The 21,737-nt window shown below is 40.1% G+C and overlaps 1 protein-coding gene across 8 annotated transcripts in view; it reads right to left on the reverse strand.

The window, feature by feature from the left end:
- RUNX1T1 (RUNX1 partner transcriptional co-repressor 1) overlaps window positions 1-21,737 on the reverse strand; it is a 118,460-nt gene that overhangs the window by 72,353 nt on the left and 24,370 nt on the right. Inside the window, exon 1 of one of the 8 annotated variants that reach the window (XM_074577420.1) lies at window positions 10,311-10,685. The exons of the other annotated variants lie outside the window; for them this stretch is intronic. Coding sequence (XP_074433521.1) covers window positions 10,311-10,317 — 7 coding nt within the window. The 5' untranslated portion in view covers window positions 10,318-10,685. Of the gene's footprint in view, window positions 1-10,310; window positions 10,686-21,737 lie in introns of those variants that run through there. 8 annotated transcript variants of the gene reach the window in all.

Genomic DNA, 21,737 nt, shown 5'->3' on the forward strand with positions numbered 1-21,737 from the left:
ATTTGCTAGATTATGATTTGCATTGTGCAAATAAGTCTATTTAAGTCCATTATCTTGCATTATAAAGTAATTTCTGACACCTAAACAGCACTCAATTTAATTACAACATACTGAAGCAGTACAGCTGACTCCCAAAGGAACCTGTTTGGATCAGAAGATGATGATATATGCTAGCTGCTGATCATCTTTCACTATCAGATTTGCAATCAACTATTCTAAAGAACAGTATCAGAACATCTGCATTGTCGTATTATTTTGTGGCAAAAATCCCTCCAAACCCTAGCAATTGCATGCAACAATACATGCATATCCTAGACTTGTAAGCAGACATATTTGAAAACCAGTAGCTTTACTGTAACGACCAAAGGAGACCAAATAAAAGGCTCTGATTTTGATTTAGCAAGCATCAATTTCTGCAGCAGAATCCCCATTGGGTAATTCATCAAGGCATCTATTCTATATCTAGTGTGGCAAGACAGCAAAGACACTTACAGCCTCCAAAAAGAAAAACACTTGTGACAAAACTATTAAGCATTCCGAGTGATTAAGTAATAGACACTCATTCTTTCAAGACTGTCTTGAAGCAATGCCCCAGACAAAGCCGTGCAATCATATTTGCTGTGTCAGGATGAAGTCAAGGCATTGTGATTTTCTATATTCTTTCAAGAAAAAGCAAGTTATTTGGCAGCATCCACAAAGCTCTTTCTGAAAGAAGTTAACTAAGGAAAGAGTGTATCATTTCTGTTGTGGCTCTACAGAGGGATGCTAGTCAATACCTGAAATGCAGGCAGTATTTTTACCTTTGGAGCTTTTACAGGCTCTCAAGAGTGGTTCGAAGCAAAAGCTTTAAGGAAGCATAAACTCAAGAATTCCATTTCTGCTGGTCTCTGAAGATGAAATACATTGGCTTTATTTCCTCAAAATGAAAGGAATTGGAAATTAACTGCTCTACCAATTGACATGTCAGAGGAAGAAGCCTGGCTGGCCAGCTGTCCCGAGAAGCAACCGTGCAAGTCCAGCCTTTATTCCACAAGACGTGGTTCTGCCTGTGCACAGGAGTCTGAAGAGGGCAAAGAAAGACGGCAACACAAGCTCTCCCTCAGGCAGTGGAGAACTTGCCACACATGGTCTGAAGACTCTGCTTTTGTACCAAGCTCTCAATGAAAGTTTCACACACACAGATTCAACTCTTGTGCAGCTGCCTTGCTTATTAAATATAGAAAACCCAAATAAAGATTTGCTTTTACAACCACAGAGAATGATGTAGAGAAAGATGTAAGGAAATTAACACAACAAAAAGAAGAGCATTTTTCAAAATACTTTAAAAATTTAGCGAGAGAGACAACAAATAGTATTCCCAGAGAGGCCACCGTCTCAATTCTCCTCCATTTGCAAGAGGAAAACAAGGCGCTCTCATTGACCATTAGGAATCCAGAAAAATAAAATATACACTCACTATGGCACAGATCCCCTTTAAAAATTGCAAAGGACCCTGCCTTTGTTTCTGAAGATGCAGTGCAGTCAAATGGTGATCTCAGTGTAAGATAATCAAATATTGACCTTAATAAAGTAATTTAAATTACTTCCAGGATCTAATATGAATGAGATCAACAGAAGCGCGCTCTCTTTCAGAAGCCTACACAGTGAAGAGATCCTGCAGCACCGTGGAGGGATGAACTCAACCAACATGGACCACTTCAGTTTCAGGAACTGAGTTTTATCACTGCCCTCCCTCTGCCAGTGGAGAAATGAAAACTAAAACTACCAAGTCCAAAGACACAGTAAACTCTGTTGCAAACCACTTTCCAAGAAGAAAACAGATGACTTTCAAAGCTATTCAATGACAGTGCCATCTCACCTCACTGGACAGCTAATTATAGCCTTTCTTTTACAGACATAACCAAGGCTGCTTTAATGAGCACCTTTTGACTTTCTTTATCATGTTAGTAACTCTCCAAGTCCTTATGGGTCACGCAGTATTTCTTGGTACGTACTTTCAAAACTGATACAAACCCCGATTCCTTCTCCAACAGAACTTTTTTTAAAGACAATTTTTGTACATTGCAGTGTTTATAGTTTAAAAGTCAAAAATAATGTACCTTGCACAGTTACAAGCAAAGAAAGTAGCCAAAAGAAACAATATAACGCTGTCCACAGAAAATGACCTCTTCTAAACTTCAGTTAGCAAACTTTCTCCTAACCAGAATACAAATAAGTGTGTGCAAAGCTAGCAGATATAATTAGGCAATCAACAATTATGTGGTGAAATGGACTGGAAAAATAAAATTAAAACAATAAATGTTAATTTGTATTTGCTAACCACGAATGATGTGGCTGGTGCTCTGCAAGGCGCAAAATCCTTAAAAAATAAGATTCTCTTCAAAATTCAAGGAATGATGCGGGGAAGTCACATTTAGGAAAGTCTATGGAGATGGCATTCATCTGGGATTATAAAATAGCTACAATGAAAATTCAAGGCTGTGTATGCACGCTCGCTGCCCTAGCTTAAAAGGGCCACCAGAATATATTTGGAAAGCACAGTTTAGAAATCAAATTATGGCTGTATTTTCATACGATCTGAGTGCATGCATTTTCCAAACTATAATCTTGCGGCAGGAAGACTATTTGAGTCATGTGTGTTTGCATGACTCACAGAACACACATTACGGTGAGATCTGAAAGAAGAAGGGGAAAAGCCCTGTATCACTAAACCAGGAGATTACTCCTTTAGCAGGATGTGGTTTCAAAACAGGAGCAGAATAAGACAGTGAACCCAGCATCGCTAGAAGAATCAGAGAGGAAGAGGAGACAAGAATCTGCACCAGAGATGCACAGGAGGGCTCCCAAGGCTTGGAGAAGTGGAATATAAGCACATAAAGAAAATTCCAATAAAGCATTAGAGCTGAAAAGGTACAATGTTAAATTTTAGAGATGCTTTCTGAATGACTTACGGAAGACAGAACAGTGCATTAACCCCCAGAAGAGAAAAGATGTATCAATAAGCTGGAAAGGGCAATGGACTTTGAAAGGTAAAACATAGTCCTGCTTCTTGAATCATCATTTCATACCTCGCTGGAAAGAAGTTAAGAATATGCAAATCCCAGTTCCTCAAATCTCAATTTATTACAGCAAACCCCTTTTTATAACCAAGAATTATATAGGCCTAACCCTACACCAGATTTGCACAAACTTGCAGTACGCCTGAAGGATTACCAAAATACATTTTTCTTCCTTATTCCTCAGCCTCTCCTCCAAGATGTGATCAATACCAATTCCTTTCGCTCTTCTATTTCCACACTTCTTTCGGTCTTTGTCAGCTCGGTATTGTCAATATGCAAGAATGCCGCAGAGCTGGTTACAGTCTGCTTCTAACGGGATGTCCATAATGAATGAGAACCATACGAGTGGTACTCTTAATAATTGTGTCCACTGCTGCTGCTATTTCCTCTTGAACTTCAGAGAGATCTTCTGCCACCTTTGACTTACACTTTGTACCCATTTAAAAGCATGGTTACGTTGCAGGCACCGCTCCAGACATATATCCACATTAATACTGAAATAACTGGCTGGATAATTTAAATTAATTCAGATGTGTGGATCCTACCAGGTGGTTATTCCTCATGAAAGTTTCACAAGATTGCCAGATCCCAAGAGCAAGAAAATGAAGTTGGTTTATTTTTAATAAGTAGAAATAAATGCACAACTCATTATGCAATATCATGGAAAAGCTCAAGTAAGGCTGTAGCTTCATGCCATAGGAATTTGGGCAGGAGATTTTTAGAAGTTGGATCAGTTTAGTGTCTCTTTTGACACTACAGCCCTAAACCAGCTGCAGGAACACTACTACCAAGTGGCGTGCTGCAGCACAGGGACCAAACCAAGAGGTCAGTGAATCTCCAGTTGAAGCAGCTCCTCTTAAATCCCCTTAAATAAAAAAAGGACTTGTTGTCTGAAGTTCTTCTGCAATTAATGCTCCCAAGGAGGCTGTTTCTCCATACTCTGCCTATAACTGCCAGTAAAGAAGAAATTACTAGTAAAAAATAAAAATAAAAATAATAAAATTTAAAAAAAAACCCACCCATCAGCACAGAGAAATAAATTCAGCTTTAGTATGTGGAAGCACAGCTCCATGAGCTACCACGGGAAGGAGGTGCAGCCCTTTCGGTCAGCACTGAGCCTGACAATTCTGCTCCTCCACCAGCACGCGAAGGCAAAGTTCATTCTGCAAGTTACAGATCAAGTAACAGTTCTGGATCAGGTTCAATGAATAATTAACTTTAGGTGCACAGAAGCTTAACGCTGATGAAGTTTCCCTCTGAAACACAACACAAAAGACAGTGCCATGGACTGCTCTGCTGTCCCATGCAGTGCACAGGTGTGAAGTACCTTGGACTGGGTAGCTGAAACAGCTAATGGACCCATCAGGAACAAAGAATCGTCATACAGGCTGAAGGGACCTCAGGAGATCAGGTAGTCTAAGCTCTTCTGTCTCAAAGTCTGTGCAGTTAGATCAGGTTGCCAGGGGTTTCTCCATCAGTGTTTTTTCATGCCTTCAATAATGGAAATACCAAGACCTCTCTGGACAACTGGCTTCGGTGTCTGACCATCCTTACGGTGAAGAATTTTTTCCTTATATCTATTTGGGATTTATCCTGGTCCATTACTTGTGCCTGCTGCCTCTCATCCCATCACTGTGCACCTCTCAGAAGAGTTTGTCTCCATCCACCTTCTCTACACCCTCCCATTAGGTAGCTCTAGACAGCTCATGACAGAAAGGATGATATAAAGATAGTTATATTTAACTAGCAACTGCCTACAGCTCACCAACAGGGAAATACTGGAGACAGGATGCTTTACTCCTGCCTTTCAAGAGCCTCAGTAACTTGGAGACATGGGATCCACAGCACTACTCCCTCCTCCAGAAAAGATGTCCGTATCCTCACCTCTAGAAGATTGGCAAGTAGAACTGGTTTGTGTAAGACACAGCTAGGCGAGACGGATGTGGTGAGCTTTGATTTTATTCAATCCTTTTGAGTGGAAGCCTCACTCTGGAAGTGAAAGACATGAATTCAAATCCTCCTTCTGCTTGCTGAAGCTCAGGTCTATAGAGTATTCCCTTGGCAAGGTGGAAAGCTACCGCCCAGCAGCGGCTTATTCCAGATGGGAGTCATCTCCATTACTCTTGTCCTGCCCAAGGACTGAGCAGGAAACAGTTCAGGAGGGACCAAGGCCTGAGATCAACAGCAGCGAGGGGAAGCAGCTCCTGCACTGGTCCTGCTCTTTGTCCAGTGACTCTCGCATACGAGAGGTGGAAAGAAGAGATGTACATCGCAAAATGCAACGTGCTGCAGAGATGGCTGAGCTCCTGGAGAGTTGAGCCAGTGAATATAGATAGCATGGTACAGCACGGCAAGGGCTTCACCAGCTTCGCAGATGAACTGCATGAATGCAGAGTTAGCACAGTGGGGTACTGAACGAAATCAGCCTTGCCAAGCGGGCCAATATGGCTAGACTGTGTCTGCGTACAAGTATAAACCCAAGCGCTGCTGTGCCCCATGGATTTCCTGATTTCGTCTCTACTCGCCTCAGTATCACTGGCTCTGTGCTCCATTTTACACCACACACATTTCTGGGAACAAAAAAGTACGCCTGCACTTGTGAAGACCAACATTTCTAAATACGCATTGGACATCCTCTGAGATTACCTACCAGATCCAACTGCGCCAACGACTCAGATACAGAAACGCCTCAATTATAAAATTGGTGTGAACTCAGCACTGGCCTGCTTAACCCTTAGCATGCACAGATGTAACTCGTCGTGCTTGGGAAACTCTGAAGCTGTAACAGTGATGCATCTGGAATGAGGAGAGAATTGAGGCATGCAATTTTGGATTTGGAAGCCAACTACAGCTTCAAGTGCAATAGTCATCTTGTGCACTCAGCTTTAGTCTGGACCTAGTAGCGAGAGATGAGGCTTCAGCTCATTTTTTTGTAGAGTTATCCTTGATGTACACACTTGGAAGAAAAAAGGATGTAGCAAACAAACCAGAAAACTGCTACAGCTATATGTACAAGTCCTGAAAAGGACCAGACTTCATTTCTTCTTCTATTCTTGGATGTATCAACTTCTTTATTTGGACTTTTCAAATTGGCACATCACATCATTTTGGAATTTATTTTACCCAAAATTGGTGTTCAGGTATTTTTTTTAAATCACATTTACACAGATCACATTGATTCGCAAGCTGTGATGACTATGCCTTAAATATATGAGTGTGGAGTCCAAATTCTTCAAATCAAGATGTGATCGGTGCTAAATACCCTGAGCACACCAAGAAGTACCAGTCCTGAGAAGCTGATTTGTTTGTTTCTCTCCAGCTAAAGGCCTGAGTTGAAAAGCACTAAATCTTCACAGGGAAAGTGTTTGGGACCCTGCTTAAAATTATATATAAACATATATATATATAAACAGCTATTTCTGCAGCATGATCTGCATCTCATGGTTACTTTCCATGTGTATGTAGCAAGATGCCATTCACAGCCCCATGGGTTGAAAATAAGAGCAATAATGTCATGCAGACTTTGGAATTTACTACTACCATAAAAGAAGAGGAAACTTTAATACGTTGAAAAGCAAGTCATTACACCTCATCTCCCAAACCCTACAATAGGTATCTGAAGAGCCTAGCGACCCACGGTCGTCTTAGGGAAAAAGCTTTTCACTCCTATCCGAATCCTGAAGAAGATAAAGTCATTATGTAGGATGACTGGAATAATGATGCAAGGTTAACACTCGGACTTAAGTATTTCCAGACACATTTTCCCTGTTTGGCAGGAAACTTTGTTTTGTAAGACCCAGAATTGTCCTAATATAACAGCATAGCAACTGCAACTTAAAACAGAACAAGTCGGTTAATGGACTGTTAGAAGACTTTTGCTGTATAACAGCATTTAGACGCATGTATTTAAAAAACAGGTGGATAATCCAAATGTTCAGTTACTAGGACACTAACAGTTATGTCCATGGCAATTTTGTTTCTGTTCTTTAAACAAATCATCACTTGCAAACACTAATGTTAAAACCAGAAAGCCAGTCTAGTACACAGTGGCTATAAATGCCAAATCAATTTTCAGCAGATAATAAAGTCCATGTTTTACAATCAGCAATGCACTGTTTTACTACCCAAAATGTAAGCTAATAATATATAGCTCTGCTAAATGGAAAATGCAGATATGCTGTTAAGAAACGGGCTGGCTGTGAGATGATGGATCATTTCTGCTGGGACCTTCTTAAAGCTATGTGCAAATGTTTTGAAAATATCACATGATGTGGCCATGTGTTAAAAATTACAGCCAGTTAAGTTCTCTGCTAAGAAAAATATGTGGGCAATTTATGAAATGCACTCCAGGATGGAGATATCTTAAGTAAAACCAGATTTTGAAAACAAACCCATTTTTTTTGAAACATGAACTTAAAAAAAAAAAAAAGTTGCAGCCACATCTGGAGAGCAGAAGTAAAGAAAGGGTGGTCTGACCTAATACCAGGCCATCTTCTGAAAGAGCAGCATTATTTCTGGGCTACAATGACTGTGATCACTGATTGTCCTTTTAAGGAAACCATGCTGAATACTGCCATGGGCAATAATAAAGCATTTTGTAGGCCAACATCTGTTCTTTGAAAGTACTATAAAATGACTGATAGATTTGTAATGTTTCATAAATAAAGTCTGGAATAAACAGTTCTTAAAACAAAACAAAACAAAACCAAAACCAAAACACATTCACCATAATCAGACAAACCGGTGTACGGTATTAAGATTTGAAGAGTGTTCCCCCGGCATCAATTATTTAGAGATAAGCACTTCCTGGAGTTCACTACGTAGAATGACAAAATGGTTAACTTGGTTACTGCAAGCTGCATGTTAACGGGACTGCCTTTCCAGAGACTTTTCTCAGAGTTGCAGTAGTGCCTTAACAGAGATGTGAATTGCTTTTACAGCGTTTCATTAGCAAGCCTCGCTGCTGTCGCTTTGCCCTGACAGGGAAGGGAGGAGGTGAGCGGCGAGTCACAACTATAACAGTATGAGCAGTCCATCTTTGAAGGGCAAATTTATTTTGTGTAAAAGTGTTATCGCTACATAAACCAGAACCCGTCTTTATTACTTCCCGTTCTTTTCCCCAAAAGGAGGAGGACTTCAAATGTCAGAATTACTGAAGGGATGCTTCTGAAATCAAGACTTCACACATACACAAAAGGCACTGACATAATATCAGATTACATAAAAATACACATCCTTTTAATCTCCTGTACATAATGTGCTTACTTTTAAAATACAAAAATCTGCCCCAGATGGCTAATAATGCCCATTTGAAAAAACCCAACACCACAATATTAAAGGGCTAAAATATGCTGTGAACAGATTGAGAGGCAGTTCATCCTAGAGGAGAGTAAAAAAGTGCAGATGGGTGTCAAAAATAGCCAAGTGTCAGATCTGTTCAAGTATCTCCATTCTGGCACATGCTCCCAGTCACAGCTGTTAGTGTATTCTCTGTATCCAAGCGCAAGGTTTTCTAACACTCCGAGCTGACATTAAAACACACTTCTTGCTTGCTACTGCTTTAAGAGAATGCTGGAAATTAAAGATTTATTTAATGGTAAAGCTTAACGAGTATTGATAAGGGTATACATACTCGAGTGTAGCGCATGCCATTTTGATTAAAGATGCATGAAATTTTAACCAGCAGGTAGATTAAGTAATTTAAATGCCAAAGGCTTAATAGGTTTTCAAAAACCTCCACTCTAGGCATTCCAACACTGTTTGCCAACAGCCCCAAATAATGCACACAAGGATCAAAACTGATAAGATTGTGACATTTCAGTACATTTAAATATCTTAATAAAACGCTGAAATAGTAAACCGCACGAGAAGATTAGTTTCATACAAATATAAGGGAAACGTCAGCGCATTCAAATTTTGCAGAATGCAGTTTTTTAAATTAATGAATTGCCATGATATTTCTAATGAAGACCACATTCCCAGGAATGTAACGCATGTAAATCAAATTTTGACGTTTAAAGGGTTAAATTGACCTTTCATAGTCCTCAGTTGTTATCTATGCAAATTAATTTGCCCATATTTCAACCATATAAATCCTCTTAGCCTTGTGCTTTGAGCAAACAGAACCCACTTTCTTGTTACAACCAGAGGATCAGCAAACATACCAGCAGTAGGGTATGACCAAGTATAAAAATCCTAAAAGGAAAACACTCTTCCAACAACTGGCAATACCTACATGCAACTGTGGTTGCAGCAAACTGGCAGATACTGTTTCAAAACACCATCTGCGAGGTGTACAGACTCTCTGTGATCAAGCGTAGCCTCTTCTGCCTGTCCTACCCAAATAATCCACAAGAACCAGCCAGCTGTAGGATCTCTAGCCCTGTCTTTTTTTATCCAGAGACACACAGGCTGCTATAATCAGGCACATGGCTTTTTTCAGTCCTTACCAAAGGGAAGGAAAAAAAACCCAAACAAAACACACCAAATTCAATCTACTCGGTCGTGGTCAAGCATCTTGCAAAACCCCTCTGATAAATCACCCTGCATAGAAGCACCGTTTTCATTGGCAATAACACTTATCAATTAGACAAGCGATCGTAAGATCCAAGGATAATATTTTCCTCAGGAAACTGACCTATTAAAATTCCCAGCTCCGCAGCAATTCCTCTAATTCAGCAGATTTTTTCATTGTTTTATTTTGAAACAACGTATTTCAGTGATCTGCCTGGTGACAGTTAAGGACTAAGATTTAGGATGACGTTGGAATAATTTGTTTTATAAATCTCCTTCACTTCTCTAACATAAACAGCTTTTCACAGAGATAATTTCAGCTGATGGGTGAACGCTGTGAATGATCTCTACCGATCAAATGTTTGCAGATTCAAGGTACAGCTGACAGTCATGAAAGCCAGCCCGAAGCTGTATTTCTCTTCGCTAAAAATGATCGCCCGTGCAGAGACCTGCACCCACAAAGCTGGTGACTTTCTGCTATTTCTATCCCTTTTCATTGAAACATCCAGTACTGCTGTTAAGTATCATCTCTGGCAGTTCCCTCGCACAAATTCCCCTCCCCCAAACATATACACAACAGAATTAGCATCCACGATCGCTCTGTACCCGTATCAGCTTGCAAATCACCCTCTATATTAAAAGAGAAAAGAAAAAAAAAAAAAAGAAAAAAAAGACTATCAAAAAACAATTAGCGTTTCCTCATTTAAAACCGAAAGAGCTGCAATAATTTCAACTCACCAGGCATCCTTGGATAAAATATACCACACTGTAAATGGCTCTCTCCTAAAAGCAAGCTTATTTAGGGCTCAGTGCCTCCTGTTCTGGAATGAACAGAGAGAAGCGAGGAGGGCCATCAGAACTGGCTGTGGCAGCGTAGCTGGAGGCAGGATGCTGGGCGCGTGCGTTTGCCAGGCAAAGACAGATGGAGAGCTGACACTCTGTATTGCACTTGGAGCAGAAATGTGAATGATGACAGGAGCACATGTGGCCTTGAACCCAGCCCTGTCTCTTCAGGCAGAACAATGACAGGGATGTGTGTGCAAATTATCACAACCCCGGCTCCCCTCAGCTGACTCCTTTTACTCTACCTTTCACACCAAGTTCCAGATGACCAAAGAATAGAAAGTAAAATGCAGAGTGATAAGCCAAACACTGAATTATTCATTTTTTTTCTTTAAAAGTTAACCCTTTCTTCTGCTGACAGCAATTAAAGAAAGAAGCATCGCTTCGAATCAGCTCTCCTCCAAAAGTGGAAACAATTTCATTCTTTATTTTAACAGCCATAATTTCGCACTCCATAGGACTACGTTTGTTTATTTAGCTGGAAATTCAAAACGTGCAAGAGGATATACAGGAGGGTCCCCCCTCCTCTTCCTCCCCTCCCCACACTTTTGTCATTATTGTGCTGTTTTACTGTAGTGAACAGAGTATCAAAATCACTCCCTTTCTCAGATTCTCAGTAGTATGTGTAAAATAGAACACACTTAGAAAGCAGACCACTTTTATTTTACTATAGCGCTTTTAACCCCCTGGGATTCCTGCATTGATACGTTCCAAACATTTGCAGCTTACTCTCCTTTACCTTGCATGGTGATCCATGGGGGATGAAAACAAAATCTTCCCTGTAAAGCTTTTTCAAAAGCTAAACAATCATGTCCTCTCAATTTCTGATTTTGCACACCCCTTAAATGTTTATCCTTCACATGAATAACGTATGCCTGGCTAGGTTCAATGCACTCTTCCCTATTAAGCTTTAATGGACACCATGATACATAAAACTACAAGTCTTTGTTATAGTGCTTTATCTAAAGCTGGCTATTTTCTTCTCAGCAGTCCCTCTTTAGTCCTTTGTAAAACATCTTTGCCTCTTAGGAGAAACATACGCCTGACTCGCGTGCCTTCTGTAGCACGTATAGCCTTGCACAAAATTCCAAGCACAAGGAAAAATGTCTTCTTTTTAAAACTCTCCTCCCATTTAGCACTTGCAATAGCTTCGCCCTTTAGTAACGAGTATTTCTCCGACAATTAGCGTGTAGGTCCTGGTTTTGACTTTGCCTTTGCAATATACATTTAAACACATATAGAACGGCAGTGGTTCTCACTCAGATCTTCGGGACCTGCATTCTTGTCAGTGCAAGACTCAGCCTTTTGTACTTATTTATGCATCCCCCTGATTTTGCGTTATGCCATCTTCTGCCTCTGCTACGCAGAAACAGCCCTGCTTTCAGGCCTTCCTCTTCCTTCCTCTAGCTGCCACAGAGCCTGATAAAGATCTATTTAGGAAAAGGACACACATGCGAAATTAAGCAAAAAATAACAACCCTTCCAATATCCGGGCTGAACTCATGAATATTTCTCACTTGAAGAGAATGAGTCACTTAATGTACTGATATTTCCACAATAATATCTTAAGGCTATTTAAGTGCCTCCCTTAAGCTTCGCTTAAATAGGAGAGAGACTCCAAACACCGGACTGGCAAATTCAAGAGGATCAAAGACGCGAAGGAGCAGGTCCCCTTGCCCCAGTAAACGCCCTGGCACTAGCAACAGAATGCATCTGCTACTTGAGGCAGGTCTTTTCTTCATCAGATATCTACTGTAATGAAGTTCTCTGTAATGGATTTTTTTTGAGTGTTGGGAGAGCCCAAGAGAAACACCGAAACATGAAAACATTTTCATGACAGATCGCTTTCATGAAGGGGGGAAAAAGCGGAGGGAGGAAAGGGAGAGAGTAACAAGCAAAGTCTGCGCCACCGAGGCCTTTGGAGAATTTACCGTTCTTTTTGTTTTATTATTTGATGCACTATTTAAAACCAGTCACTTAGTATTGTATTTTCTGTGTTGTTTTTCTTTTTTAATGCTGTACTCTACATGAAAGGAAAAACATTTTCACAGTTGGAAATGCAACCTTTCATCAACATAGATGCAGCCTGAATCAGCTTCAGAGTAGAAAGTAACGTGTCAAAGGTATGACGCGTTTTAATAAAACCGAACAATATTCACTCTTAAAAGTACGTCTTAATATCAGTACATTGTAAATCCACAGACCACGGCTCACGAAATTGAACTTCCATATGCTGTGTGATTATGCATCTTTTTTCTGTGTGTAAAAAGCCTTTTTAAGCTGTTATCTGACTACAGTAATTGCCATTTAAATTGATCCACGTCAACAAAACCTGGATCCCTGGAGATTCTCACCTAGAAGCCTGCTTGTGGAAGGGGCTAACAGAATGCCTGTGCATCTGAGACTACTTCAGCATTTTCTCAAGCAGCCAGCTGCATGAATAGTTTTTCCTTCTCATTATTTAATACACTGAGGCAGGCTGCAACCCATTTGGCAGTCCTCCCTGAATAAATATCTGTGGATATTTATTCGCGTTCCCCACCCCACCCCCATTTTTAATGCAGTCACTTAAAGCTTGCCCTCACAGTTTTTGCACCAGGTCTGAAATTTTAGCAGGCCAAGCAAAGGCAGACAGCCCATTCTGAGAAACAGTTTTATTCTCCGCTAAGAAAGAAAAGGCAGTGGTTTTAACATAGGGACAATTCTGCTGTATCACAAGAGTCGGTATTGTGTGTCATACCAAAACGAAAGAGATATGAAGAGAGTGAAAAATCCGGAAGATAATCTTTGGCCAGTTTCTTTACGTTACGGTGCACATTACGCTACACCTTCCTGGGTGGAAAACAGCTCCTTCTTTGACAATCATTCAAAATACTTTACCAAATAATTCTAAATAATCCGTTACAACTCTTTATTTTGAAAATGGGTAAAGAAGGCAAAACATCCTCCATATTCCTCTATTTTAAGGGAAAAGAAGACGACTTGAATGCAGTGGATGATATAGGGTCGCTAAGACATGGATCTGACGGAAAAGAGAAATTCCAAACGATCACCATTTAGAAGTACAGAGATTGCCTTTTGCGCAAACCTTGCTTAATAACAGGGACTGGAAGTCCACTGAAACGCATCTGTAGTTAATGAAAGCTCTCTATTAACAGTGAAGGAAGAATTTAACTCAAAGCTTTTCTGTAGGACTTCTCAACTTCCCGCTCTACTTATAGCAGACTGTTGTGATACATTGTGACTTCACACAGTGGGTATTAAGTGAGTTAATTCAAAGGAGCTGAAACCTCATTGATCCTAATTGAAAGCAATACACCCAACCAAATAGTTTTCTACCCCATCTGCTCTGGCCTGCCACCAGCTATTCAATACAAGAGAATTAATAGTTTCAGATATTCTAACCGACCCAATAAAAGCACTCATTTAAGCAGGACTGCATTAACAAAGTGAAAAACCAAGGGCAAAATGGGTTCAAATGGAGCATTTTACTCCTAGTTGGCTTTAACAAAGCTGAATAATGCTTATTCTGACTTTTTATGTGCAAGACTTGATAAACTGAATGAGAAGGCACTCAATGATCAGTCAACGAGCATTGATGAATGGTCATTAGGACCCCCCCAATCTCAGGGAAGGCCATTCCACAAAGTGGCACACCAGCTTGAAAGGGCGGACTCACTAATGTCCAGATTTCCCCGCTTGCTTGTTCCACTTTCACTTTCAGACCACTGGCCACCAAATGAGGCTGACATATTGGAAAATAATCTTTTATGGGCGAATGGTAAATAAAAATGGAGGCATTAGCTGGGCTTTCAAATTCAAATCTGCTAGTTTTGTCAGCCCCCAAACGTTTTGATTTTCCACCCAGCTGGAAGCTATTAGTGTTTTCTTAAGGCATCCCACTGACAGGGCAAACCCACCTAATGTGTGAGCTGTAGAGCTGATGGGGGGGACGACCACTTCTGGATGCTTTCTGAACTTTATTCAGTTGATTGTCCAACCAAAGTACAGTAGTAAAGATAACACACCTTCAGGAGAAGCTCACTAATTTCTTGATGACCGGTAATTCCTATCACCTGGTGCAACAGTAGTCCACCTAGGACTGCAATGGGTACCCTCAGTGCGGCTTTTTCCATGACATTGTACCTAGCCTCTGATGCTTTTCCTGCACCACCACAAAAGAGCTCAAGCTATTTCAAGAAAGGCACTTTATAAACTTCTCTTTGCTTGGAAACGGAATTAAAATATTCCAATAAGATATGTGCTTATCTGTTAGCAGTAGCTCTTAATGCATGCAACACAAAACATTTGCCAGATAACACTAAACATTTCCCTGAGCATTTCCTTATTGGCAAGGCTTTCTGGACTTCTGAAAAAAAAGACAAATGGGACCCTTAAAACATACATAGCTCCGTAAAACACAGACTAATTGAGATTACCCACACAGATACTGAATAGTTGAAAACTAGAGTCACCAAGCCGGGAAGAAACTATTCTTGGTTGTCTAAGAGAAACTGTTCATCATGTTACCTCCAGTACGGGATTAAATTCATTGGAGGTGAGAAAGCATTCGTCTCTTTTTTCAGTTAAGAAAACGTAAAAGTCGTACTATTTCAGCGGGAGGATTTCAAATTATCTGTTAAGAAAAAAAAAGGCAACCTTGGCAGTGGGTCAGACTTGGCAACCTAGACTGCCTATTGCTTTTTGATAAAAAAAGAACGAAAAAAAATCATTCTTGTTGAGCATTGCTTGAAATCCCAGTGGCGTTTCAGGTTTTAGAACAATAAAAACGTACATAAAGACCTATTGCAGGAGAAGAATAGTTCCACCAAAAATTAATCGACTCGGAATGGGAGGGCCAACATAGGCTTCAGGTTTTAAAGAACACATGATCTTACATAATAAAATGTGCATTTTAGTAACAGCATTCACGTGGACTAACTCACATATGTGTACCTGGTTGGGTGTCCATTTCTTTCACTTGATGTGTGCTAAACCTAGTTTTACCTTGCATTATTAAATACAGTATTTTCTATAGTGTGGGTAAAGTAAATTAGAATTGACTGTTAATTTCTATCATCATTCAGATTCAAAGGAAATTACCACACCATCTAAGCATGAACATCACTGAAGCACTTTAGAAAATTTGATATTGATTTGATATTATTTCTGAAAGGACACAAGAAAATACCAAAGACGCCGTTTCACTGACAGGAGAAAGAACTCATTCAGTGTGACCCAGAGAAGCCTGGACAAGAATATCTGGTCCTGCTGATCTAAGGTCATATTTTAAGATCCAAAAAGAAACAGGGAAAAAAAAAAGGGTTTCAAGCTATCAGTTGCTTTTTGACTTGAAGCTCAGAGTGTTTGTTCGTTTAACACGGGTAGGGAAACTCCTCCTGCTGTAGTATATTAACCCTAGTTTTGACCTCTAATCGATGTCTTTTCAATGTATAGGATTTTCATAATAAAGATAATGTGAGAGCATATTTGTGTGAAAGCGTATCTACCACCAGCCATAAATTCGAGCCTTGCATTTTTCTTTGTAACATGTCAATATTTGTGACACTAACTAAACATATTTTATTCATTTGACAAGGACTGTTACATTATATTGAAAACTTTTGTTTCAATGTCACCACCTCCCCGTTTTGACTGATGGCGAGTTAGTTTTGTTAAAACGCAAGGGGTGATAGCGTATGCTCCAGTGAACTTTCCCTCCTCTCAGCACCAGAGACAAAAACCTGCAGCTCTGCTCTGTGCTGGCAGCCATCTGGCCAGCTTTCTCTCAATGCCTGCCCCACACCACACTGCAGGCAAAATTTCAGGGCTCTAGAGCTCTGTGGAGCTATTCATGACATACCAATTTCACATTTTCTGCTTGTACGCTTGCAACAATAAATGCTAATGAGGACTATGAATGACATTTTTAAAGACAATAAAAAGGTCTCCAAATCCCTTGCATATGGAGACACTATTTTCTAAACTTCACCTTCTGTTAGGGAGCCATTACACTCTAAAGGAAAAAAATAACCTAAGGAGAACAATGAGATGATCAAAGCATAACCGAGTCCTTACGAATTCCAAAGAAAACAATGTTTGCAAAGCTAGCCTAATGACAGACAGATTTTATGCCGATGTGCAGCAGTAACACTTCAGCACAGGAACTCTCTTTTTCAATAGCACTGCTACTTCTCATCAGGGGGCTCAAGAATTGGGGGCGGGGGGGGGAAGGCATAGCAAATCCTCGCTTTCACTGTTCACATATAACCCCACAAGCCATAGATTTGGACTTTTTAATTACTAATCTCTAGATGAGTCCAAGAATAAACTGTTATTATTAATTAATTTGGAATGCCTTGCTTTCACAGAGATTGCTGTGCTGACCAAGTGTGTCCAAGTGGAATACCTAATTTTAATGTTTTCTTTCCCCACATCTCCATTTTGCAATTCCATTGCTACCCTAAAAAAAAAAAAAAAAAAAAAAAAAGTTGCCTTTAGTCTTGGTACTGTGTTCTATATTTAATTAAAGACAGCTTCCTCTTATTAACAAGGATTAAAAACACTTTCAGGAAAATCCACCAGGTGGAGCAAATACACAGCAATACAAAACATTTATTTATGCACATACTGCCATTTTCAACGGGGAAAAAAGCTTTATATGGAAATATTTTTACCTCTTGACCTCCCTTCCTCACCTTTTTGTCATATATTGATCAATTTGTACTTACTTACTACATTTATAATGGTAGAAAATCTTTGTTCAAAGGGGCCTTGGTACAAAGCTATTGTTGCTGATGACTTCCAATACAAATTTGCAAACCACAATAGTCATCAGATATATAAGGGAAATTAAAGAATAGTATTATTCGACATGTATGTACACACACACACACGTATATGTATGTATATATTCAGCAATATCAGGATAACGTGCTTGTAAAACAAACCAACAAGCATTCAGAAAATAAAGCTTAGTCTTACATCAGGCAGCAAAGTCTTTATGCTGGTCTCCACTATAACGGTCTGGAAACCAGACCCTCCTGCAGGCCCTGTTCTGTGTTTATATACATGGTAGTGCCAGTAACATCACAGCAGTGGCGTTGTACTGTATGTTGGTGATTACTGTTAATGCCTTTTTTTTTAGTATTACATCCGTCAACTACTAAGCATGAAGGAGGACTGTAAATAAATATTTGAGCACTTCTAAGACAGCTAAGCATTATTTTCTCATTTAAATTATTTGCTTTCCAGAGCCAGGTGAGAAAGCCACTTCTTCATCAAATATTTTAACTTTCCCTGATGAATGAGATGGTCTAATAGCATGAAGGCAGGGGGGCACCTTTTTACATGACAAGAACTAAGTCTTAACAGAAAAGTGGTTATGGATGAGTCTTCTCACAGTTGTAATAGGACAACCCACTGGCAGACACTGTAATTGCTAAAATGGCAAAGCAATATTACCAAGTGAACTGCTCTAATGCAGTTCAGTGTCTGGAAACACAGCAGAATTCAGTACACAGACTCATTCAACCCTTGATGATGAAAAAGCATTATTGTTTCTGAGTGACAAAGGGAAGGTACTGATTTTAGCCAAAGAAATATTTTTCTTTCCATTGTTTCCTTAGTTACACCTTCCAGCGCATTTTTCCTCTTACTTTTCCACTCAGTGCCCTCTGTCTTCTCTCTGCTCTCATGCCCACCTCTATGGTCGTGATTCTGGGGCCAGCTCCTCGCTCTGCTACACACCTCCCTTCCCCAATTCACTACATGACTTGTGTCTTCTCCCGCTGCCTTGGACACTCATCCTTTCCTGTCTCTGGTAGCCCTGAAAGCTAGAAGTTGTTCCAGAATTTGAAGCTGTGTGTGCTACCATAAGTGTTACCTGCAATTAACACATCAATGTATGACCAACAACCAGCAAACACCACTTGAACACTGAGGGACAAACACTGTGACAGTTAGGTTGCCACTCCAAAATTGAGCCAGAATGGGACTTACTTCATGTTGTGCAATCGGAGGAGCACACCACACTCCCTGGAAGCACAATGTGTTGATACAAGCTTTGTGTTTTCAGTCTGACCCAGACGAATCCCACCACAGCTAAGGAAAATTAACATACAAAATCTTTTCTTCTTTAGGAACAGGGAGGAGCCTTGAGGAACGCAGGCCTTTAAATATCATTTCATTTTATCTAATTGTGTTGTACTCCACATGGTGCTTCATTGTAGCCATTCAGAAGAGAAGCAGGAGAAGAATGCAGAGGTGATTATGAAGTGGAATTTCATACCAAGAGCAAATTATACCACTTCACACTAGGAGAACATCTGCAAAGAGCAGCAGTAAGTGCTTGGGCACAACGCAAGGTGCCAGTTTTAATAAAGCCCGAACCAGCTTGGGAACCGTTATCCACAAGAACTTTCGTTAAGCAAGATTGTCACTGCAGAGACTTGTGGAGATGCCCAAGTTAAATATTTTTTCAGTTTCAAACATAATGCTGATCTAAAGCCATTATCTCTGAGGGATTTTTGAGGTGACAACCATGGATTAAAGACTATCATTTTCTGCCATTTTCAAAGAAGCGCTAGACACTCAATGGGTGGGAGGAAAGGCAGTGTGGTTACTGTCATCCACACACGCCTGTTCAGAACTTTCTTTTACTATGCTGCTGGTTGAGATGGGCAGTGGTTGGCTAGAGGTCACGGACAGTTCATTAGATTATGAACTCTGCAAAAAAACATAAAGGCTAGTAAAACATTAGAAGACATGACTTATATGACATATAAAAGTTTAGCTAACTTCCCTATGTATGTACAAAACCGACAGGAACATGACACTGGTCACAATGCATAAACCATCTTTTTTTTCATCCTGTAGATACAAGCAATGCTTACTTCAACTATGGCTTCTTTACAGTATGACAGGATAAAGGCCTTTAAAACTACATATAAGTAATTCACTTTTACTTAAGGGTTCCTTTACACCAGAGTAGTCTAACTAGTTCATAATGAAGAAAAGGGCCTGATTTTAAAGGTGAAGGATTATGTGTATATTTAAGAGTTTATTAGATGACTATTATCGATCTGCTACACTGTAACAGGTCTTTTGTTGCACCATCCCCTGCAAATCCTTCTTAGATGGAGGATTAGTGGCACAATAGATCATAATGACTCTTTTGGTCCCACTGCACTACCATTGACTCCCAGCTGCACACGCCCACTGAAAGCTGCCTTCTCTTATGAAGGGTCCCCTAAAACGCTTACCTGGTAATGTCTGTGTGCAAGAAAATAAAGTATGCCCTTAAATCTGTACTACAAAATCCTAATGAAATATCAGCAGGGAAAATATAAGTTACCACTCAAACGTTTTCGATCTCACCTACAAACTACCCAAAATCATTTGCACGTGAAAATGTCCTCCAGGACTACAGGCATAATAATTTTACAGACTGGACCAAAAACATCAGCATAAAAGAAAACAAAAGCATAGTTAACTTTCAGCTCTCCCTTTTCCACTCCTACAACCACAAATATCCTTCTTGGACCAGCTTCTGCCCACAACAATAAAAGGCAATAGTTACATGCTATGCTCATTTTTTCTGCAAAGTCATATTAATTATGTTCCCTCCCTCAACTACTCGTACCTTGTGATCTTAAATTCTGCCAGTACAACTATTAACAGCACTGTGCTATAAGACAGGGTATTAAAATTATTCAAATAAGAGTTCTATTCTTCACTTATCATTCAAACAAGAAGTCATACTTTAATTTTTCACAAATCAAAAAAACCCCAAACTTTCAAGACTTTCACCTAAATGAACATTTCAGTATCTTTCAGTTACGACCTCGAGCTTTACATCCCAATGAACACTTTCCATCTACAAGCCTGAACCTGACCAGGGCACAGAGCCCTGCCTCAGGCACCCGCACCTTCAGCCTGTTGAGCGACCTCAATAAACAGCAGCTATGAAGAGCAAAATCTATAACTGACCCTATCCCAACATTTTAAAATTAAACACCAAGCTGGACACCTAAGAAAATCGCATGAATAATGAGAATGGAAGCGTTGATAGCTGCCACCACTGTTTTAACAGGCCATGCCAGAACAAACACTGGCTTGGTTTTATTCCACAGCATGCCAAGCATGCTGCAAAACGAAAAACTTAAAATGCCAAGAATGACGATTATGTTAAAATTAACATTTTCATAAGTTTATTTGCTGCATAGCATAAACTCCACCTGAAAGAATTTGTTTCTTGGAAAGATTTTACCTCTAAAAATAAAAGAGGCTGAGCAAGGGGAGAAAGAACAAAGTAAAAGGAAAAAGACGTGAATTCAGAAGTGAAAGGGTTAAGATGTTTTGTTTCGGTCAGTATTATACCAATGCCAGAATTACAAGGGAAAGACTAAAAAGAGCCAATTTTTTTTTATTATTATTATTCTTTTAAAAAAAAAAAAAAAATCAGGCCTATCTGTCACAGGGTTGTCCGGGCTGGAAGAACCGGCAGGAACCTCAAATTCCTGACCAAACCCTCTTCCACACAATGCCTCCTGAATGGAAGGAACCCAGGCCCGGCAGAGATAGCCCGCTGTCAGGAACCAGCCCTGACGTTTGCGGACAGACGGGGCTGGCCTCGCAGGATGTCAGAGCAGCAAACTGCTGTTTGAGATACTGGGTTTTCACACACTCCCAGCCTGGATGTTTTGCTCTTCAGGTAATTAAACAAGGAAACGGGGCTGATGTGTACGAGTCTGACCCCTGCGCTGCGGCTCCGCGGTTCTGCAGATCAACTTCCGCACCAACCGCCCGGAGCATCAACAGAGTCCTCTGCTCCCGCTCTCCGCCTCTCCCACTCCCGACACCAAGCTCTAAAACAAATCCTCCTGGAAATCTCTGCTGCTCTCTACTCCTTTTTTTTTTTTTTTCCTATTGAAGAAGGGCTAAATTACTTGCTCTGTTCCACACGCCTTGCTGCTTTCTCATAAAAAAAGAAGGGTAAACGTAAAGAAATGGGTACTTTCAGGTAGCTGTTCTACAGCCATTCAAAATATCAAATGGGGGGGGGGGGGCGGGGAACAGACAGAAAGATGAGGCAAGGAATTCCCAAATTAATGCTTACGTTAAGGTCATCACTCAAAATGAAAAAGATCCTGAAAAGGATTTCTGATTCATCCAACCAACTGCCAGACATTCACTTATTTGGAAATAAAAATATTCTTATTTAAGTGTTATTGAAGAGTCTTTGTCTTAGATGATGACATAAATCATAGAATCAGGCATTAGAAAAATAGACCACTGTTTTCTCTCTCTTTTTCCCCAAAT

Source organism: Larus michahellis, chromosome 2 (assembly GCF_964199755.1).
Source record: "Larus michahellis chromosome 2, bLarMic1.1, whole genome shotgun sequence".
In the NCBI taxonomy this organism is placed as follows: domain Eukaryota; kingdom Metazoa; phylum Chordata; class Aves; order Charadriiformes; family Laridae; genus Larus; species Larus michahellis.